Raw genomic sequence first — 21,169 nt, 5'->3', positions numbered from 1 at the left:
CTATTTCTTCAAAAAGATTAGAAAAATTCAGGTGTAGGTTATACTCCATAGCAGAGAGAGATCTAACCTTTAGTGTCCTCCATGGTCCCTTTTAGTTAGGCATTTGACTAGTAAAGAAGGGAACTCACCAAGGCATAGCCACATATGGATGCAAAGCTATTTTTCAGGAAGGCACTTCCTCTAGTTTCAAAGACTTTCATCTCTAAAATATATTCTTCCTAGCACCTCTCATTTTTATTCTTCAAGTTTGAGAATGGTGGGAAGGATACTTCAAAACTACCAGTGATGGTGTCCTATTTCTTACAGCGATCAGAACAGTCTTCTTCAAGCTTTGATCACTGCACGCTGAGCCCACCACTATAAAGCTAGATACCAAGGTGACCAGGCAAGCTGGAAGGACAGGCCTGATGCAAATATTAGCTCTATTCTAAAGGAGAATATGTTTTAAGTGTTTCGTGTATTCCTTAATACTCCCCTGTCCCTTGGTGAGTAGGGGCATAGACTGAATTTTAAGTGGAAAATCAATAAGCTTAGGTCTAAACATATTTTGATTTTACATGCAACTCCAACCTTCGTAACACGCCTCTCCTCTCCTCACAACACTCGCTACCTCTGTGCTTGGGGGCTCAGGAGAAAGTCTCTTAAAACAGCAGAGGGAGGGGCCTCCCTGGGGGCACAAGGGGGTAATAAGCCACACTATGAAGCTATCCGAAGCTACTGCAGCACGAGTTGGATCCCCGGCCACGGAGGTGACCCACTTGGTGCAGCAGTCCTCTCCTGTCTTGCCTGCTGCCCCCTCAACAGTGTATTTCAGTAGATTCTCCTGTTCTGTTCCCCTCTCTGTCTCTGGTGAATCCTCTCACCCCCTGCATCTCTGGCCTACACCCCAGCTCCTGTATGCATAAATAAATAAATCTTTAAAAAATTAAAAAAAAAGCTCCTGTATGCATAAATAAATAAATCTTTAAAAAAATTAAAAAAAAAAAAGCAGCAGCAGGAAATAGGCAAGAGGCTGGGTCAGCTGCCCGTAGGCTGTCGGAGAGCAAGAGGGAGCTGCAGGAGTGAGTAAATTACCGAGGGAGTTTGGGGTTTGTCCAAAATACAGAGATGAAGAGAGGGATGATCACGGGGATCAAGTAAGGATGACTCTGGGGTCTTTCCTTATCTCTCTCAGTGCCTGCGGTGGCCAGAGGAGAGGACCCACTGAGCATATCCGACCCCTCGGGTGACCTAGCGAGCTTCTTTCGGGAGCCTTTGCTCCTGACTTGATCCTCAGAGAGTTAATGGCGAGCGTAGCAGCAGTGCCAGGCTTTGGCACGTTACTCCCTTGCACTTAGTACACGCAGTAAATATTGAAAGAACATGTTCAACTGCTTACAGGTGATTTTCCATCCTGCCTGAGCCATTGTGACGTGTTAGTCTCCTCTACCCAACACAATTAGGCATATTTATTTTTAGAGGATTTGGTTTGGTTAGTGATTATTTCATTCAGTGCTTTTGAACAGACACTGAAAAGCCTACGGCTTTGTTTCCCATAGAACTGTCTTTAGTCTTTTTTTTTTTAAACATTTCCTAATTTTTTTTTAAAGATTAATTAATTTATTTATACAAGCACTGGGTACAGTCAGAAGCGTGGGAGGGTGAGAGAATTCACCAGAGCCAGAGCGGGGAGCAGAGCAGGCAGAAGGACCAAAGTACACTGCTGAGGGGAGCAGCGGGCGGCAGGAGAGGTCTGCGCGCCATGTGGGACCCTCCTCCGGTGGCCGGGGAGCAGCCGGGGATCGATCCGGCGCTGCAGAGACTGCAGTCAGCTTTGCAACCCAGCGCTCAACCGCTGCGCCACCAGGGAGGCCCTCTTTAGTCTTTTTATCCATCAATCCATCCATGAGTTTAGCAGCTTTCCTTTTTTTATATTTTCAGCCATAAATTATTTAGATGAGATTGTCCACTGAAAGTTTATTAAAATTGCCTTAAAAACCTTCTGGCACTGGGCCTTATTGGGGGTGAATAGAATAGAATAGAATAGGAAGCAGGGAGCTACAACTGGCCTCTGCTAGGTATCATCTTTCTCTGCCAGCATTGTGTAGGGCCCCCACTCACCCTTGTCATGCTGTGGTACCTACACAGGTTTCTCTGTGTGCAGTAATTATTTGCATATAGTGGTCTTCTCAAGTTGCAGCAAAATGAAAAAAGAAAAGAAGTTAATACAGGAGAGCTCTCCACCACCCCTGCCTACCACCCCCAATCCCCACACCCTCACTCCCAACCCCCTCTATACCCAGTGGTACCTCTGCCCAGGCTGCCATTTCCTTCCTCTCCCAGGTCATCCCTGCCTTCTGCCTCCCACAGGCTTGAAAATAGCTTTTATTTCAGCTCTTTAATTACATTCTTACTAACTAGCATTGATTTCAGGGGACAAAACCAGGGATCTGTGCTACTTTACCTTCTTCTATAGTAATAATGTATTTTATGTGAGTAATAGTTTCATTAATTGTAAGCTTGGGTATTAGGCTCTTGAAGTGTTTCCTTTCATCATTCTCACAATTGTACTATGAAATAGGCACTGTTATCTCTATGTTTTTCAGTTAAGGAAACGAGAGTGTTTCAACTCATTCAGGTAGCACAGGTAATAAATATTAGAGCAGAGATAAAATCAGATCAATCCCAAATCCAGAAAATTCTAGCTCAATCAACATCACATATCGCCCAGTTACAGACACAAAATGCAGTTGTCTTAGATGACTCGAGGTAGTCTGTGCACAAAGATGGCATCTCCAATCTTTATGGCATTGTCCTTTGGGGCACTCAAGGGTGGCAGTGGTCATCTCTAGCAGTGACACAGGTTTGCTGCTTTGGGGGCCTAGCAGTTCTGTTTCTCAGAGTTTTTCTGAAAACATTCTCTCACCCAGCTCCTCTTCTGAATTCTCAGAGTGTTTAAAGATTTAGCTACATGTCATCACTTAAATACTGCAGCCTAAGAGTTCCCAGAAATGTAAGAAAATCGGAAGGAAACTGTGTCATTAGAAATGAAGTGTGTAAAGTTAGCAGAGTTGGCATAAAGCTACCATAAGTCAGCAAAGTATTAGAAGGGGCCAGATAAACAAGAGAAAAACTTCAAAGAGCTGTATCAGAAAAAGGTCAACCAAGAGCACACTGGGCCTTTTTGATCCTGGTTTGATAGAAACGTAACTCCACAGAGTAGGACCCCCCTCCCCATGGTCATGGCATGACAACGAAGGGATTTGGTTTCGCATATTATTTTTCCACTTCTTACTTAAGGGCTCAACTCCATTCATTATTATAGGGGAGGTTTTTGTTTTTCTCTTTAGTTATTTCCTAGATCTGTGTTCCCATAAGAAAATTGCTACATCAGAGAACATTGTGGATTCTGGTTTTACAGTTTGTTTTACAGATATAATCTCATGTAATTTGCACATGTATGTATTTATGTGATGTGTATTTTTACAGTGTTTTATGTTTGATGCCAAAGAGTAGTATTGTATTGTGTTCACTTGTTACTCTTGGTATCATTTATCAGAGATGAACTATCAGGAGTTACATAGTTGAAGTATGTCTTGGGTCTTTTATTCTAGTTCTCTGCATAGTCTTACACATGAGCATGGAAAGGGCACAAGAATGAACATTACATTAGTTTCATGTAGCGAGTTTTCTAGGTATGTTAGGTTTCTGGTAGAGTCTGCATACTGATTTTTCCACTGCAGCTATCTGCATGCATCACAAATGTTGTGTTATATTTTTTCTTGTTACTATGGATATTATGACTACGTAATAGAAGCGTAATAAAAGAGTATTTGTCCTAGAATGTTTGGCTGACTTTCACTGAAGTATTAAGTTAGGACTGTTTATCCAGTAGATGGCACTGTTAGTCCTTGGACCCCAAAGTTCACAAATGAATGCCTGTTCTTTGCATTGGTCACAGATCATAACAGAATCCATGCCACTGATGTCTTACATGCTGTTTGGTATCTAACGACGCAACCTATACCAGGCCTGTCGACTGTGATTAATGACCATGGATCAGCAAGTGATTCAGGTAGATATTAAAGACATCTGTGCTCCCTTGTGGGCAGTGGGAGAAGAAGAGTGTTTGTTGTTGTTGTTGTTGTTTTTAAAAAAAGAGATCAAGACAAATGATGTTGACATGGTTTAGTGGCTTTCAAATTCTATCCCTTTCATTTTTTTCTTCTCAGATTCGGACAGTGGATTTACACATGGACATATGGGATATGTGTTCTCAAAAATGTACAGTGTGCCAGATGATAAATATGGATGTCTGTCTGGGAATATCCCTGCCTTAGAGTTGATGGCATTGTATGTGGCTGCGGCCATGCATGACTATGATCATCCAGGAAGGACTAATGCTTTTCTGGTTGCAACTAGTGCTCCTCAGGTAAATTTTTCCATTTTGATTAGAAGAAATAATTCAATTTAGAAATTTCTTGGAAGAAAATCAGTTTTGTAAATGTGACTTATAACAGGCACTAAGCAAATAAGAGCCAAACTACATTCAGCCCTAGGATACAATTTTTAGAAACCATGCTAATTTTGAAAATATATCAGCATTTGTTCCAAGATATTAGTGGCAGGTATGCAGCTTTATTACCCATGGGAATATATTCTCAATTTTCTTCTTAGGGAAAAAGAGTACTTGAATTAATGAACCTCTTCAACCAAAAAAAATGCCAAGCTACACAAAAGTCCTTTTCTGAAAAGCTTACAGAACCAAGTCTTTCTTGGATTTTTAAGAGTTTTAGATTTCTTTATATAGAAATTCCATTCCTTGGAAGTTTATTCATTGTAACAATTATAAGTCTTATCTATGTCATTTCTATTGGTTGGCAGGGATTAAAATAAAATTTTCATTTGTTTGAGGGAATTTCTTCACCTAAACATAGTATTCTAAAAAAAAGAATAACTTTAGAGAAATTCAGAACTTAGTCTATATTAAAGATCATTGATATCTTGGCTTCTCATCTATACTATTAGATTCAGTAAGCTTCTCTTTGATCCAATCAACTGGATCCACGTCACTCAATATCCCTAGATTCTGTCGGGGTTTTTTTGAGAAGACCTAGAGGCCAATCTGGCCCCACACTTTTGTCTTGTTTGCTTTTTGTCTTTTATCCCACTTGCATCCATTTCCCTAATATCTCTACTAGACAAGGCTCATGTCCTTCATATACCAGAATTCTTTTCCCTAATGATATGCAAATCCTTTTATCATTTACTATTCAGTGTTTCCTACACAAAAATGCATTTTTCTTATCTCAATATTGAGTCTTTTTTCCTTTTGTCTTTACACCTATATTTTCTCCATCGTCTACTTACCATACTTATCCTTAAAGCATTTTTTAGGAACTTCTTTTGCTTTTGTAGCTTCCCTCAGCATGTCCAAAAAGGTATTTATTTACTATTTACTTTCAATTACTATATAAAGAGTGTTATTTTCTATGGCTGATGGATGAGAACGATTTTGAATTATGGGCTTCTCATCCTGTTCCTCCTTATTGGTTGTATGTGAACTGAGAGGAGATAATTCTTATTCCAGTTGTAGAAAGTAACTGAGTTACTGCTTAGAGATAATAGTATATTGCATTTTTTTTTTTTAAAGATTTATTTATTTATTTATTTATACAAGCACTGGGTACAGTCAGAAGCGCGGGAAGGTGAGAGAATATATTGCATATTTTTAATGGCCAAACGTGTGCCCTGCAAAGAAATCTGATAATAGCCAACTTGGAGTCTTCACTCAAAAGAGTTCCAGATCAAGTTTCAAGAAAATCAGTTTTATCTTACACAAAAAGAAACTTCACCCACAAAAAGTAATCAACAGTCAATACACAGCAACAGTGATTCTTCTTATCTGTCACCAGATTACATTTCTGGTTCACAAAGAAAGATTTTTAAAGCATTGTATATTTTAATGGCTTTATTTTATCTTAAAAAGTTGAACTTTTCACTCTTATTTGCCCAGGCGGTGCTCTACAATGATCGCTCAGTGTTAGAGAATCATCACGCAGCTGCTGCATGGAACCTTTTCATGTCCCGGCCAGAGTATAACTTCTTAGCTAACCTTGACCATGTGGAATTCAAGCATTTCCGTTTCCTTGTCATTGAAGCAATATTGGCCACGGACCTGAAGAAACACTTTGACTTTGTGGCCAAATTGAATGCCAAGGTAACTCATTTATAGGCACACTGAAAGATGTCTTGGGACCCCAGGCAAGAACAAAACTCATTGGATCCTCTCTTCTTTGTCAAATGTGCAAAGGAGATGCAATAACGTATTGAATCAGAGCAGATACGACAGCCATTCCTACCCCAGAAACCCGAAGTGTTGAGGTGCTGCCTGTATATATTGTACTTTGTGCTGCACAGAATAATCACATTCTAAGTATCATTTTTGTTTGTTCTCTAATTTGCTCTCCTCTTCATGGTACACTCACAGAAGTTACCTGCAAGTCAAAGGTCAAAACTCTGAAGCAAAATTTCACGCATCAAACATAAATGCCCAAATATTAATTCAAGAAAATTTATCATTTGTAGCTACATTATTTTAATAGTGACAAAAATATATTAGTCTTAAATAGTATTTTCTTTCTATTCTATAATTAATAATTATTCTCTCCATCCATTATTTTACTTTTTCAGTAAGCTGTTTTACTATTAGGTAGCCAATAACTTTGTATACCTAAAAATACCTTAAAAAGTCCTCATTACTTGGTATTCTAATTGCTACATCATGAGACTGTAAATATTATATCATTTTTATTCTCCTGTTCAACTTTTATTTTCATTTCAATGTGTTTCATACAAAACACATTTTAACTTTGCTGCTCAAACAGGTGAATGACGATGTTGGAATAGATTGGACCAATGAAAATGATCGCCTACTGGTGTGTCAGATGTGTATAAAGTTGGCTGATATCAATGGCCCTGCTAAATGTAAAGAACTACATCTTCAGTGGACAGAGGGGATTGTCAATGAGTTTTATGAACAGGTAACTAACTTAATAGTTTCTCATGATCCATATTAGATTGCTCATTTATTTGCCCAAGCTACACGAATTTGTACAGCTGCATTATTCATATAGCCAAAAGGCAGAAACAATTCAAATGACCATCAGTGGTCAAATAGATCAACAAAATGTAGTATATCCACACATTGGAAAATTATTCAACCACAAAAGAAATAAAATACTGTGTATGCTACAACATGGAAATAATTCAATTCATGATCAGTCCTGAAATATGGAGAAAGAGCAATCCACTTATAATTCCACAACAGAGGCATAACCATTGTTGATATTTTGGTATGTTTCCTTCATTAATTTTGCCAGGTAACTTCTGGTTTACAATCTGATACCTTTTCCAAAATGAATTGAAACATTTCAAAATCAAAACACTTACACAGTAGTACTACTAAAACATAAGCGTGTCAGAAGTCATATAATCATAAAAGAGATAATTCAACCACAACCTGAGATAGAGATAACAACTTTCAGATATAAGTGATTTAACTATTCTAGCAGCCGAAGGAAAATACAGTAGATTATGAATTTGCTTGATAATTATTCCCGGTGTAGCATTTATGTGATGTGACCAGAAATACCATCTACTAAGACACTAAACCATTCCTATATTTTCCCTTGATCAAAAGCCAAAACCTTACCATCTCAAAAGTGCTCACTGGCAATGAAGTATTTCTATAGGAATCTCAGAGATTTGACTAGAAACTCAATAGTCAAGTAAAGAGGGAGGGCATATGTGAGTGCCTGGGGTCTTGTATACTTGCAAATTCAGATGTCAGGTGAATATTGACTTGTATTTCAAACCTCCCTTGTCATTTCCTTCCTAGTCAACTCTCCATGCTCAATCCTATTTCTAGGGTGATGAGGAAGCCAGCCTTGGGTTACCCATTAGCCCTTTCATGGACCGCTCTGCTCCTCAGCTGGCCAATCTTCAGGAATCCTTCATCTCTCACATCGTGGGTCCTCTGTGCAACTCCTATGATTCTGCGGGACTAATGCCAGGGAAATGGGGGGAAGACAGCGATGAGTCAGGGGACACTGATGATCCTGAAGAGGAGGAGGAGGAAGCAGCACCCAATGAAGGGGAAACCTGTGAAAATAATGAATCTCCAAGTAAGTTATAAAATCTATTTCTAATGTATTTCTCTTAGGGCTATTTTCTTTAGATTGAGATAAAGTTTATGTTTCTTATAAATTACATGTATTTGATTTTGGGTGGACCTGTCTCCAACATCATTATAATATAACTTACAGCCTGTAGAATTTACTGTTATCATACTCATACAAAGATATGTTCTCTAAAGTTAAAAAAAAAAAAAAATAGTTGCAGCCTGTTCCTCAAAGTATTACAGTGATTTAGAAATGGAAGAAATATAGAGGTTTGTTGTTCTGTGTTATTTTAATAACATAAGTATATGTAACTGACATTCAAACTTATTTAAGACTCTTTTTCAGTCTACTGTTGTTTTTTTTTTTTTAATTGAGGTAACATTGGTTTACAGCACTGTATGTTTTAGGAGTACAGGGTCACACCTCTTCAGATGCATGTTTCCACACCACACCCACAACCAGGGCACCCATGATCCTCCACCACAGTCCAGTGGACCCTTGACATCTTTTCCTCCCAACCCCCCAGAGGTTTTTGAATACAAGAGTTAACTGATTCATCTTGCATTTTAACTGATTTCTGCTGGTGCATTGAGAATATTCTTGAGTTTGGGAAGAGAGCAAAGCTAGAAGCAAAGAGAAGAGTTGAGGCTGCTGAAATTACCCAAGTGAGAAATGACTGGGACTTTAGACCAATCATGGCAGTCGTGGCGGTGAGAAGTGGTCACTTCTGGTTGTTGACTTGGAAAGCATTGTGTAGCCGACATAGTCCATTTACGTTGACTATAAAAACAGATCATAATCCACATCTTTAAATTCTCAGCTGTCTCCCCTGCCATAAATAAAGGGTAATAACTAATAGCACAGTTAGTAAAACTCATAAGTCTAATAGTAACATTGTACAAGTACTGTTGCTGTGTTTATGGCAGTGTTTCCTGTCTACCTTCACAGATAAAGTAAACCACAAATTTAGTATTTTTCAAAACCCTCACCAAAAGTATTGCCAAGGAAAGACATTCTGAGCATTTTTTTCCTGTTATTAGCATAGTCGGGAAATGCGTGTCTGAGTTCTTTTGGGCTATCTACTAAAGAGATTCTGCCACAGGTGCTGGCCCTATCTCACCTCCTTTAAGAACCGGTTGTAAGCACACATATTAAAGAGCACAGAATTAAAGAGGTGGTTATTGACTAACGGGACTGACGAGACAGGGTTTTGTCCTGTGTGTTAACTTTTGTACAGAATGGGGAAGAAAATCAAATCTGTCATTTCCCTTCAGTATTCTCCTATCAGAATCATTCTATTCTATTTCTGTGATCCTTAATAAGTTCCATTACACATTTTGTGCTGATGTTAAAATTCACAGATAAGAGCTAAGACTTCCCATTCATGATTATTTATTTATCTGTTCATTTAATAAACATGTACTAATTTTCATTTACTTTGTTTTCTTTCAAAGAGAAGGTAGTTTACTAAGCACATACCATTTTCCACAGAAAGGCACTGGGACAAGTCCTTGGAAAAATTTTGTTCCCATGGGCCCTACTTGCTATTTGAATTCAAATGCATTGACAAAACACACAACTAATCCAGACTTCAGGAACTGAGAAGCCCAGACCAGAAAGTGAACAGGCAACTCCTCACCCCAGTCTTTAGCTGCAAACGTGATCTCCACTATTGGGTTCCTGTCTGTTCCTACAGGGGGTGCCACACTGATTTTTGATGTGTTGCTCTACTTCCCCTGTTTGTTAAGCTCACTAATGCAGTGATGAGAATTCTGTGGATTTTGTTCACTACTGGCTTCTGAAGCTTACTGGCTACCTTTGTTAAAATTTAAGACATCTGGGCTTCCCCTGGTGGCACAGGCAGTTGAGCGCAGCGCTGTGAAGCTGTCCTCAGCCTCTGCAGCATGGGTTCAATCCCAGCTGGCCAGCGAGATACCCACATGGCGTGGCAGACCTCTCCTGTTTCACCCGCTGCTCCCCTCAGCAATGTATTTCAGTCCATCTGCCTGTTCTGTTCCCAACTCTGTCTCTGGTGAATCCTATTACCCTCCCACACATCTGGCCTGTACCCCGGTTCTCGTATGTATAAATAAATAAATTTTTTTTAAAAATTTAAGACATCTGTCAGCAATGACTTGATACCATAACTTCTGAAAAATCTATCTTTGAAGTACTATTTTAGCCAGGAAAATGATAAATGTTGGCCACAGGGGGTAGTGGGATTTTAAAATGGAAGGGAAACATGATCATTCGACCCAGCTGCCTTCTTTTACACATGACAAATCCAAGGCCAGAGGTCTCAGCATCTTCCCAAGACTGCAGGGCCAGAAAGGGAACCCAGTGTCCTCATTTGTAGCTCACTGCTATTGATTCATAGTAATTTTAATTTCAGAATCCATATTGACTGAGATGAGATGTTCGCTTGACTTAGCCTGAAATTTAGATTTCAGAAAAAAAATTAAATTAAATATGCACTGATAATTTCAGCAATTTGCGAAACTTGGAGGTCTCCCAGGAAACACAGAATAAAATGTTTCAATATGGTATCCTACGGAAAGAAGGCTTTCTCCCCCACCTCATAATTAAATCTGAAAGATTCCTACCGCGAACTAAGAGGTTTCTAATGAAGTACTAAGCTGCATTTAGAATTTGAGCAATGAAAGGCTCTTTGTTCTCATTTCAAAAGGTTCCAGGGCTGAACAATTTGGCTCCCGAAACAGGCATGTCCCAGCCCACCTGCAGACTCTAATCTACGCAAATTTATTTGGTACAAACTTTCTTCTACGTCACCTTATTCAGTTTAATTCCAGAGGGGTTTATTGCTAACGTTTAACAGCATTAAAAAGAGAACAGCTGTTCTCATGGGGACTGCCCTGAAAGGAAAAGGAGAAAAATTGAGCTTTTGTAAGCTGTTTTCCTCCGGGTGCACCGCTATGAATGTGTATGAGCAATAATCACCCAGGGATTCATATACTGTGATTCAAGCTGCCTCTCAGCCCATGGTGATCTGTAACTCTTGATTCGAAGGATTCAGTGAAAAAAAATATATTAACACGAAAATCTTTCTCAACGATAGCTGATGTGTACCCAACTACCATAAAAACAAATCAGTAATAAACAAGTAGAGGAATTTGGTAGAACAGCTTTAAAGACTTGTTTTTAAAAATCGAATGTATTAATAATATACTTTGATAATTTTTTATGGGAAGAATTCACATTTCTTTACATTTTCATTTATATATATACATATCTGTAGACCTTGTTAAGAAGCATCTAGATGAAGAAATTCCAAGTCCTGCACCAGATCCCAGGCCCTTGTGCCTGGGAGGCCTGCCCCTCACTCTGCCTGGAATAGCCAGCTCCTTATCCAACCAGAATTTCATTTTCATCCTTTACATCTCAACTCAGAGGTCCTGCTGGAAAAATCTTACCTATTCTGCCACAGGTTGAGCTTTTCATATTGGCATCGTGTTAAAAACAGCAGGGAAGCCTTTATTCAAGATTATTATAACAGAGGAAAGACTTTGAACTCAGCTCCATTTAAACAAAGGCAGGAGAGTTTAAAACCAGGGTGAGCTAATAACAAAGTACTGAGGACCTTAGGGGAGATGGTCCAAGTGATAAATGGCCCATCTCTGTTTGCTCGTTGGTGCTTATGAAGTCAGTCCACCCCAATCCCCACCCCCCTTCCAACTCCCCACCCCCCCACCCCTCCTAAAGTGAGCAGTTGAAGAAGTGGAAGCCCCATTTCACTCAGTGATTGTTTTAAAGGGATGACTTTGCTGCTGTCTGAGAAAGCTATTCCTAGGTTATGAAACTGGCTAGCGGGTAGGAGGAGATTTATCTGTATGGCAGAGGGGCAGAGACAGAATGTGCAGTTATATTTTCTAAAGTAAATGCTGTGAGAAAAGTGAGCTCAGAGTTCCCTAGAATGGAAGAAACCTGTCTAAACTTTCCTCGAGCTGCAGGGAACAAGACAGCTGTCTTGGTCATATGGTGTGTGTGTCATCAAACATCACACATGAACCCCAGTTTTTGTCTTTTTTGGCTGTCTACAAACTATAAACTCCTTTAAGGCACCCTCTCAGACTAATTTGTGTGCTGGCCCCTGCGTTCAGAAAACTGCATGTCATTTGGCAGATGGTCAGTGGTTTGATTTGAAATTTGATTGGACCATTTCATGAATAAAACAGTAAACAGTAAATGTTCTCAATATTTTTTGCTGTGCCTCTACCTGCATCCATTCCTCCGATATTCATTCAGTTTAATAATTTTGTTATGTGTCCATGTATACTTATGTGTTAGGTATGGTTCCAAACTAATTCAAGATCATTTAATCTGTTCTTTTTCTGTACTGTTTTAAAACTTGATCTTATTGTCCTGTGAAGTGCCAGAAATTTCTGCAATTCATTATAAGAAAACTGTTAAAGGAATCACTAGCACTTGCACAAAAATTTTGAAGGATGGTCTCCAAGAAGTCTGCTTCCTCTGGCACATCTCAGAGTTAATTGGCACCCTGCCTGCGTCCTGCCTTCCTCCTTCCCTCCTTGCCTTCTTTCCTTCCTTCCTTCTCTTTTCTCTCTCTCTCTCTCTCTCTCTCTCTCTCTCTCTCTCTCTCTCTCTCTCTGTCTCTCCTTTCACTATATTTCTCCATTCTCCCAGATTACACATTGTAAATCCTGGTTCAGTTGTTGACTCTTTATTGTAGTCTAAATTAAATCAGACTTTCCTGACCATTACTAACCACTTATCAACCTTTCACTGTTTACTGGGAAGGGTGACTAGAAAGAACATGATACATTTAATAAACTACTTTATAGTTACTAAATCCAGGGCTTTTTAAACTTTTTAGGAAGTTTACAGTGTAATAGTCAGAGGGTCTTAGCCTAACTTCTACATTCCTGGCCTAAATGTCCACTCACATGAAGATACTGAGAATTATATTATGTTCTGGTTGCTTGGAAATGAACATACTTCTAAGCCTGAGAGCAGCTGCCTGCTTCACCTCTCCACCAAAGAGCTCCCAGACACATTGTGTTCCACATAACCTCAGGTCTGCGCTTCATCTGCTTTTCCCTTTCTCAGCATCCTGCAGCTACCTACTCAGCTGCTCAGACCAGAAAGCTTGGGGTTGTCTTTGATTCTTCCCTCCTCTTTATTCACTACACCTAATCAGTTGCCAAGTCCTGACTTACAAAGATTCATCTCCATTACTCCCAGCCTAATCCAAGCCACCATCACCGTGGCATGTCCTCCCTTAGTGTCATTTCCCTGGTTTTTTTTTCATCTTGCAAAGACTTTGTAGGACTCAGTATGATGGTGCCTATGTGTTCACTGCTCCCCTCAGAGTGAAAGGTCCATCAAGCTGGCAAACATTAATCGAACTTGTTTCCCAGTGAAGCCCCAGCACCTGGCACACTCGGTACCCACTAGGTACTTATGAGATAAGGAATTGGATGCCTGAAAAGCAAATTATGATATCAATTCAAAGAATCTTTAAACTATCCTGTTTCTGCTTTTGAAATTGGTTCATTCCAATTCCTCAATCAAGAGATGGATGCGATTCTGTAAAATCTTAATTAAAGCCTCCATATTGACATAGCAAACTCTTTGGGCATAAGAAAATTAATTTATTCATTAAGTGCATCTTTGCTGATCCTCATCATGTATAATATCTATACCAGCCTTTACAATGTGCCCTCAAAGAGCCTATAGCCTAGAAGAGGAGCAGATGCCTAGAATATAGGAGAACAAGATTGAGCACATTCTTGTTACAAGTGACAAAATTCTATTTACATGTGTATATACAAAAAGGAAAATGATGGGTTTAAACATGATGTTGACTAATTTCCATGCCTGCATGGTCCTTCTAATGTCTCTCACCACCTGCCTCACAGCTTGTTTTTTCAACCCTTCTTTCCTCATGAGGCTGAACTCTGTGTGCCCTTCACTCCAGATGCACATGCAGAGGAGAAGAGCAGTCCAGCCTCAGCCCAATACTCATTCTGTCCAGTGGGGAACATCTCAAGGAAGGAGTGATTGGCCTGGCCAGGGCCACACACTTGCCCGTTGGCCAGCTCCCCCTGAATGATGTTAGCTATGTAGTTATCAGAGGTCACACTGATAAGAAAGGGAATGACAGGAAACACAGTCTACTCTGACAAGTATATTACAGAGCCATGTGAGTTTAAAAGAGAAATATTATTCTTAGAAGAGGAATTTAGTGATATCTGACTGGAGTCTTAAAGTAATAAATAGATGTGAACTTTCTGTCACTGAGAAGAACATTCCAGAAGGAGGGGAAGTACCAGCTTGAAAGTAGATGAGTTTTATGTATGTATGGAAGAAAGAAAAGGAACAGTTTAGTATAGATAGAGGTCAAGTTGAAAAAAAAAAAGGAAGACTGCTAAACTGTGTGCCAGCTTGGGGGAGAACTCTAAGAGGAGTTTAGAATTCTTTAGTCTACATAAAACAGAAAAGTAACATCAAGACCAGCTTGAAAGAAATCAATCTTGCAGACTTTTGTGAGTTGGATTGGCTGATGAAGTAAAGCAAGACGTGGGAAGAAGTTATTCCAGTAGTCTAGGTTGCACAGGTTTGTCTAGATAATATAATAATGTGTAGTACCACCACCCTCATTTCTACATTCTCAAAAATGATGTTGTTACAACACATAAATCAAGTGATAGATTTATGTGTCCCTTTGGTAGTTGCCTCCTGTAAATAATGTGAAAAGAAATAGCTGTCCTTTTCTGACACACAAATAAGTGGTCTAAATTGGTGTTTTCTCAGGAAAGAAAACTTTCAAAAGGAGAAAAATCTACTGCCAAATAACCCAGCACCTCCTGCAGAATCACAAGATGTGGAAGAAAGTCATCGAAGAGGAACAGCGGTTGGCAGGCACAGAAACCCAGTCCTTGGACCAGCCCGCCCAGCAGCACCCCTCTGAACAGATCCAGGCCATCAGGGAAGAAGAGGAAGAGAAAGGGAAGGCAAGAGGAGAGGAGCTCCCCGCCCCGAAACCAAACCAGTGACACTGGGGAGAAAGAACTGTGTTTCCAAACAGTGACTTGTCACAGACTCTTCTCAAGCCAGCACGACACTTAGACACAACACTGTAGAAATATGAGGAGATGGGCAAATGGCTATTGCATTTGGGATTCTTTGCATTTTATGTGCTTATTTTTACAGTGAGATACATTGTCCAAAACCTTTGCTCAGAGAAGCTTTCACTTTGCAACACCAGCTTCTAAGGATTTTTTAAAGGAGGAAATATATATATATATATATATGTGTGTGTGTATATAAGCTCTCACGTAGACTCACATAAAACACATTCACACACACACACACACACATAACACACTGAAAGCCAGGATTACTGGCTCCACGATTTAGTAACATTCATATTCAGATATATAGTGGTCACTGTGATATAATAAATCATAAGGGAAAACAAATCACAGAGGAAAGGGTGCAGCTTAGCAGGCAAACAGTGCAGCAAATGTAGGTTACAACTAAGGAGATTTTGCTCCTAGTAGTGAAGGCTGAAAGTTCCAGAGCATTATTTGAATTCTTATTCAACCTGCCAACATCGCGTGAGCGTGTGTGTGTGTGTGTGTGTGTGTGTGTGTGTGTGTGTGAGAGAGAGAGAGAGAGAGAGAGAGAGAGAGAAGATTGAAAGGGGGTGTGTGTGTGTTTGTGTAAGGAAGTTTTGTGGGTTTAGTGGTTCATAGACTAGCTGCAGCAGCTGTCTCAGCATGTGAACAAACAGAAGGAAGTTCACTCCAGAGTCTCTGAGAGGTGGCCATTCCAAATCCCTTCCTCAACTTAGCTTCAATAAAGGTCCCTCTGTGGAGGGCAGGCGGGTATTCAGGGCTGGGGAGAGGCCATGTGATTGGTACTACTGCTTTGCACCACTTGGAGGCGCTCTATCACCAGCCTCAAACTTGGAAGACTGAGGCATTTTCCAAACTACTTGCCTAGTGAATGTATAAGAGCTGTTTTCAGTATGTCTGTCACTCACCTAAGATCAAATCACCATGTAAGATGGTATTCTTTATATAAAAACACCTAAGAAGGAGCTGGAACCAGGTCTTTTAATCAGATTAGTATTTTTAAAGGTTGTCAGAGAAGACCTGGAAAATTGCTCTTCACCATCATCCCACGTCTTCTGAAATTGTGCAGTAAAAAATTAAAGGCAACCAGAAACCCTCTATGGGATACCAAGCTAGAGATGAAGGGGACAATTTCAGCCTAGAGTGGTGTGTGTTGCCATAGTGAGAGCCTGATGCTTGGTCACTGTGGAAGTTTGGCCTGGGCTGGCGGAGCCCACGAGCACCCTGTTGTGGTATGGACCTGCTGGGTGACGGCCCACGTCCATCTCCAACGTGGCCAGTTGTCAATGCTTGTTCTGGTAACGGAGGTTTTAGTGGGGTTGGGAGACTGGGTCTATTACAGAAAGTCTTTTGTTGTTGGTTTTTTTTTTTTTTTTTTTTTTTTGGTTTGTTTATCTACACTTGTTTATGCTATGAGCCAAACCTCTATTTAAAAAGTTGATACTCACTTTCAATATTTTATTTCGTATTATTATATTTGTCATGAATACTTATCTTGATGTAAATATAAAGATTTTTTTTGTGTAGATAGTAAACTTTTTTTTAAAGGGGGAAAGGGAAGCATTTTTATAAAGTTATATTTTAATCACCATTTTTATACATTGTAGCAATCTCCAAGCCCAGTGAGCGAATGCAGATTCAGGTGCATGGAGGTCTGTGGACAGCCGCTCATCTGCCTGTTCTAATTTAAACAATAATCTGATAGTTATTTTATGCCAATTCAATGAAGATGCTGCAAAGAATGTTTTTTCACTGGTAACTTTTGCTAACTTTTGGGTCCATGGCCCCCAAGTGAAAGACTTTCTTAGCCAATACCGAATTTTTACAATTGGTGTCCCTTTTGTTCCCAGTACCTTTGGGGTATAACTCCTCCTTCAGTACTATAGACACCCCTGTTCATCTGAACAATCTCAGCTTCTAAGTAAACATACATTGTGATTTCTGCTTCTTACTTCCTCTGAAGTCACAGAAAAGAGTGTTTACATTCAAAATGCCTTTATTTATTCTAAATAGATATTCTTCCCTTCCAAAGGAATGATTTTATAATAATCCATGACATTTGTTTAAAAGGGTAAAAATGATACAATAAAAAATAAGCATGTCTGCAAGGTAAATTTCCCAGTCAGTAGGAAAATACGAGAAAGGACCAAATGGATACCCCCTACTTAAATAATTAGGATAATTTCAGTGTTTTCTGAGTTCACACCAGGTCTACATTATTTAGAACTTACTGAGTTGTTTCCCATTTCCCTAACATTGCCTGTGTGTCTCAAGGTTTGCAGAAATTACTGTGAGTCAAGTACCTTTCCCCAGTGAATTTAACTGTTCTCCTTCTCTTGCAAATAAGAGAAGCAAAACATTTATACTCACATACCTCTTGTATCTGATTATTTACCAAAACAAATCTTTCCCCGGACTCTCCTCATGCCACACATCTCTAAAATCCATGTAAGTGGAGGGGAAATGCAAGTGTGGGGCAAGCAGAATGGTAGCACAGATGTGAGTCCGTGATGTGTATTACTGGCAGCCTCTTAAAGCTCAGGGCCCCCAGGAAGGCCAGCCTGGCTGCTAGCGTAGAGGTCTTAGCTTCCTGCCTGGGTTTTGTTTTGGTTTTAGGGACATGAAATTACACAAAGAACGGTGGCCCAAGCAATTAGAACCTCTTCATTCTCAAACTGTATTCACCAGTCCCGGCAGATTTGTAATTTTTTTTCCTTCAAAAATGAATTCCTCCTATATCATAGCTAGAAGTCAGCTGAAGTAAAGGAATGGAGATTGGTCAAGTGTGACCTTCATACACACCCAGGATACCCACAGGATGCCTGGGGACATAATGATTTTCTGCCAGTGATGTTCTCCCCTTCCTTGGTGACAGCAATATTACTGTGTTCACGTCCAACTCTGGAGCTTATTTCCTGTGGTGCCAGTGTTGTGTGTTGCAATTTACTATATTTTTATATGAGCCTATTTATAGGTGCCATTAGATAAACTCAGGTCTTTCAAATGAAGTTTCTAGCCCACTGAGGGAAAAGGGTAATTATATAGACAACCATAAACGCCAACAGAAAAGTTGGAACTGGTGACCTTGATGCTAGTGGTTGATGTTTGTTAGGAAAAGGCCTATGCTAAGAGGTTCACTCATGTCCTTCCCAGCGTGCCATAGAATGTCTTTCCAGTTACCTAAGCCAGCCTTTAGCATATTGTTTCCTCAGTCCCACTTAGGCTGTTTTTCCCTTAATTATAAGTTTTGTGGGTGGTTTGTTTATTTGTTTTTTTTTTTTTTTTTTTTTTTTTGTCATTTTTATAAGACCTGGTTTTGCTCTCAGTAGAAAGGTAAAGACAGGTAGCTCTGTACAGGATACATCTATGTAGGTCTTCATCTGAAAAGTGAAGGAATTTCCTCATATTATGTTTGAGAAAATACCCACTTTCTAGAAACAGAACACCCAATTCTGTGTTCTACTCTGATGGACTTCCAAAACAAATACTGACCATTGCAATCCTGGTAAAATTAACAACTAGGGATCGCATGTCATACAGACTGTCTTTATGTGTGTATTGCGATTTCCTCCTGTCCCTTGTCTCTTTGTTTCCTTATGTCTCCTTGTCACTTTCCCAGAGAATTTTCTTTGAAGGTAAAAGCTGTGCAAAAAGGCATGAGACTCAGGCCTCTTATTTGTTTAAATGATGGAAAAATATAAATTATTTTCTAAGTAATAAAGATATGAAAATTATCATTGTAAATAAAGTCTAAAGTTTGAAATGACTGCTTTACAAAAGTGAACTATTTGTGTGATGAAAATTCCTGATTAACAAGAAATGAATAATCCAAAAATCATTTCTGGACTATTTTGAGAGAGATCTTTGGTGCCTCCAGTGTCAGTGTGGCGATCTCCAGTGTCCTTGGCTTTTACAATTATTTCTAAAATAATCATGTTAGAGTCTTATTGTCCTCTTCCAACCCAATCCTGATACCCATTTAATGCCTTTCCTGGTTTATACTGTTTTTTTAGAAATGAACTGCCTATTCAAACTGACAGAGGTACCCAGTAGAACAGTTCTGGAAATTCATAATTTAGAGAAAATCATGATTATTCTTATTCCAGAGGTTCTCACACAATGTGGGAGGAGGGGAGAAAAATGTATACAATTTCAAATCCTGTTTATAAGCTCAACTTCTGATACATAAGAACTAAAATGACAATATATTTTGAAACATAAGTGAGGTCCTTTCATTTACCTTCTTCTCTCCTAATAAGCAACAAAGTACTTTATACCAAAGTTCTAAATTTCTTTCATTTCTCCATGATGTGAAACTAAATTTGCTGATGTTGTCAATTAACTTATACAATCCACTTTAAGATAAGGAAGTCAATTTTTCATTCTAAGTGGAAAACATTCCAAAATGAAATTATTCTTATAATTTCTAATCAGAGGTCAATATACCATGTTTAGGTCCTGTATTCCTCAACTCCTCTAGAATATATTCAAATTCTTAATATGGATATTTAATTGGGCAGGAATGACTCAAACTAAGCACTGAGCTAATTAACTGCAAACAATGCATTAAAGAACATAAGTTGAAGTCTGCTAAGTATCATTATGTTTCACATTAAGGAGCCCTGATAAGAATGCACATATTTTTCGGTCTATATTATGGACCATGGACTTTGGACAATTTGTGCTATGAGCTGACACATTTCATCTGTTAAAATGATGTTGCTTGTACCTTTCATGATGGTGCCTTTGCCTTATCTGCACTGATCTTTATGTCTACACTATCAAATTCTAACACACAGGTTAACAGTGGTGACAAAAAATAATTGGACATTTTATATCTAAATGTGTTTAATGATACAAAACTGAAGATTAGTTGGTGGAACTCAAGTTGCTGATTCAAAAATAATGATCTGGTGTAAATTATTGCAGTATGTAGTACAGATAAGACTATAAAGAATATGGAAAAATGTATAGATAAGGAACAAAACTGGTTTTTGACACACATTTGAAGTTTAAGAGCATCCAAGTTTCCCATTTAAGGCAGCTAAGGCTTCTCCATATCCAATGTTTGAGGTTAATTACCCTGACTGGGCAGTGGCTTCCATGGTCTTCTGCTTCCTGAGCAGTTGGTAAGCACGGAAGGCATGCCTTCTCCTTACTGATGAGCAAGCCTGAACACTCCTGTGTTCAGATTTCCTCATTCCTTCTCATCAAGAAGTGGTTCTTTAGTCATGGAAATATTTCAAGGAAAATAAAATGCTTCAAAGAGAGTAATGTTAAATCATCACATGTAAATACTATCAGGAATGTTTAAATTTATTTTTGAACCAAAACTTACATTTTTTGTATCATTCAATTGAACTGAAGCCCACAAGATGATATTCCATTGTCTAGAGATACTAAATAATTTTATATAATCAGAACTATTATATGACAGAAAACCGGGAAGAATAATACTTAATTCTTTTTTATAATGCCCTGTGTGCTTCAGGAAGGAAAAATTTTTTTTGATCTAATAAGTACATGAAATAGATAAAAATAAATTTAGCCTCAATAATTAGATTAATTGTACAAATTATAGTCTGAGATCGTCTTGTTTACCCACCCACCCCCATAACAAAAAGGGAATTATCCAGTAGCCTATCATGTCTTAGGTTGTTTTAAAAATAAATGGCCTAAGGTAGATTTTATTTTATTAAATTGCAACACAATTAAAAAGCCAAATGCTTATATTTGCCACTAAAGAAAATTATATCTTATAAATCTTGACTTTCACAGACCAGTCAACGAGCCACACCCACAACATTCATCTGGTAAGCATGGTCAAATGATAATTTGGAATTTGAAATTAATAAATAGAAAAGTATAAAAATAAAAATATTTTTAATG

At 38.8% G+C, this 21,169-nt stretch overlaps 1 protein-coding gene across 1 annotated transcript in view; it reads left to right on the top strand.

Moving 5' to 3' along the window:
• PDE3A (phosphodiesterase 3A) overlaps nt 1-20,770 on the top strand; it is a 290,017-nt gene extending 269,247 nt beyond the window's left edge. The window contains exons 11-16 of the mRNA XM_037514264.2: nt 3,941-4,054; nt 4,212-4,411; nt 5,996-6,199; nt 6,867-7,022; nt 7,910-8,165; nt 14,955-20,770. Coding sequence (XP_037370161.2) covers nt 3,941-4,054; nt 4,212-4,411; nt 5,996-6,199; nt 6,867-7,022; nt 7,910-8,165; nt 14,955-15,196 — 1,172 coding nt within the window. The 3' untranslated portion in view covers nt 15,197-20,770. The remainder of the gene's footprint in view (nt 1-3,940; nt 4,055-4,211; nt 4,412-5,995; nt 6,200-6,866; nt 7,023-7,909; nt 8,166-14,954) is intronic.
• The last annotated feature ends 399 nt before the right edge of the window (nt 20,771-21,169 follow it).

The sequence above is a fragment of the Talpa occidentalis genome, unplaced genomic scaffold (assembly GCF_014898055.3).
Source record: "Talpa occidentalis isolate TD23 unplaced genomic scaffold, MPIMG_talOcc4v2.1 talOcc4.16, whole genome shotgun sequence".
NCBI classification, from domain to species: Eukaryota; Metazoa; Chordata; class Mammalia; order Eulipotyphla; family Talpidae; genus Talpa; species Talpa occidentalis.
The sequence above is the reverse complement of the archived record's forward strand: the minus strand, read 5'-3'. Positions and strand labels throughout refer to the sequence as shown.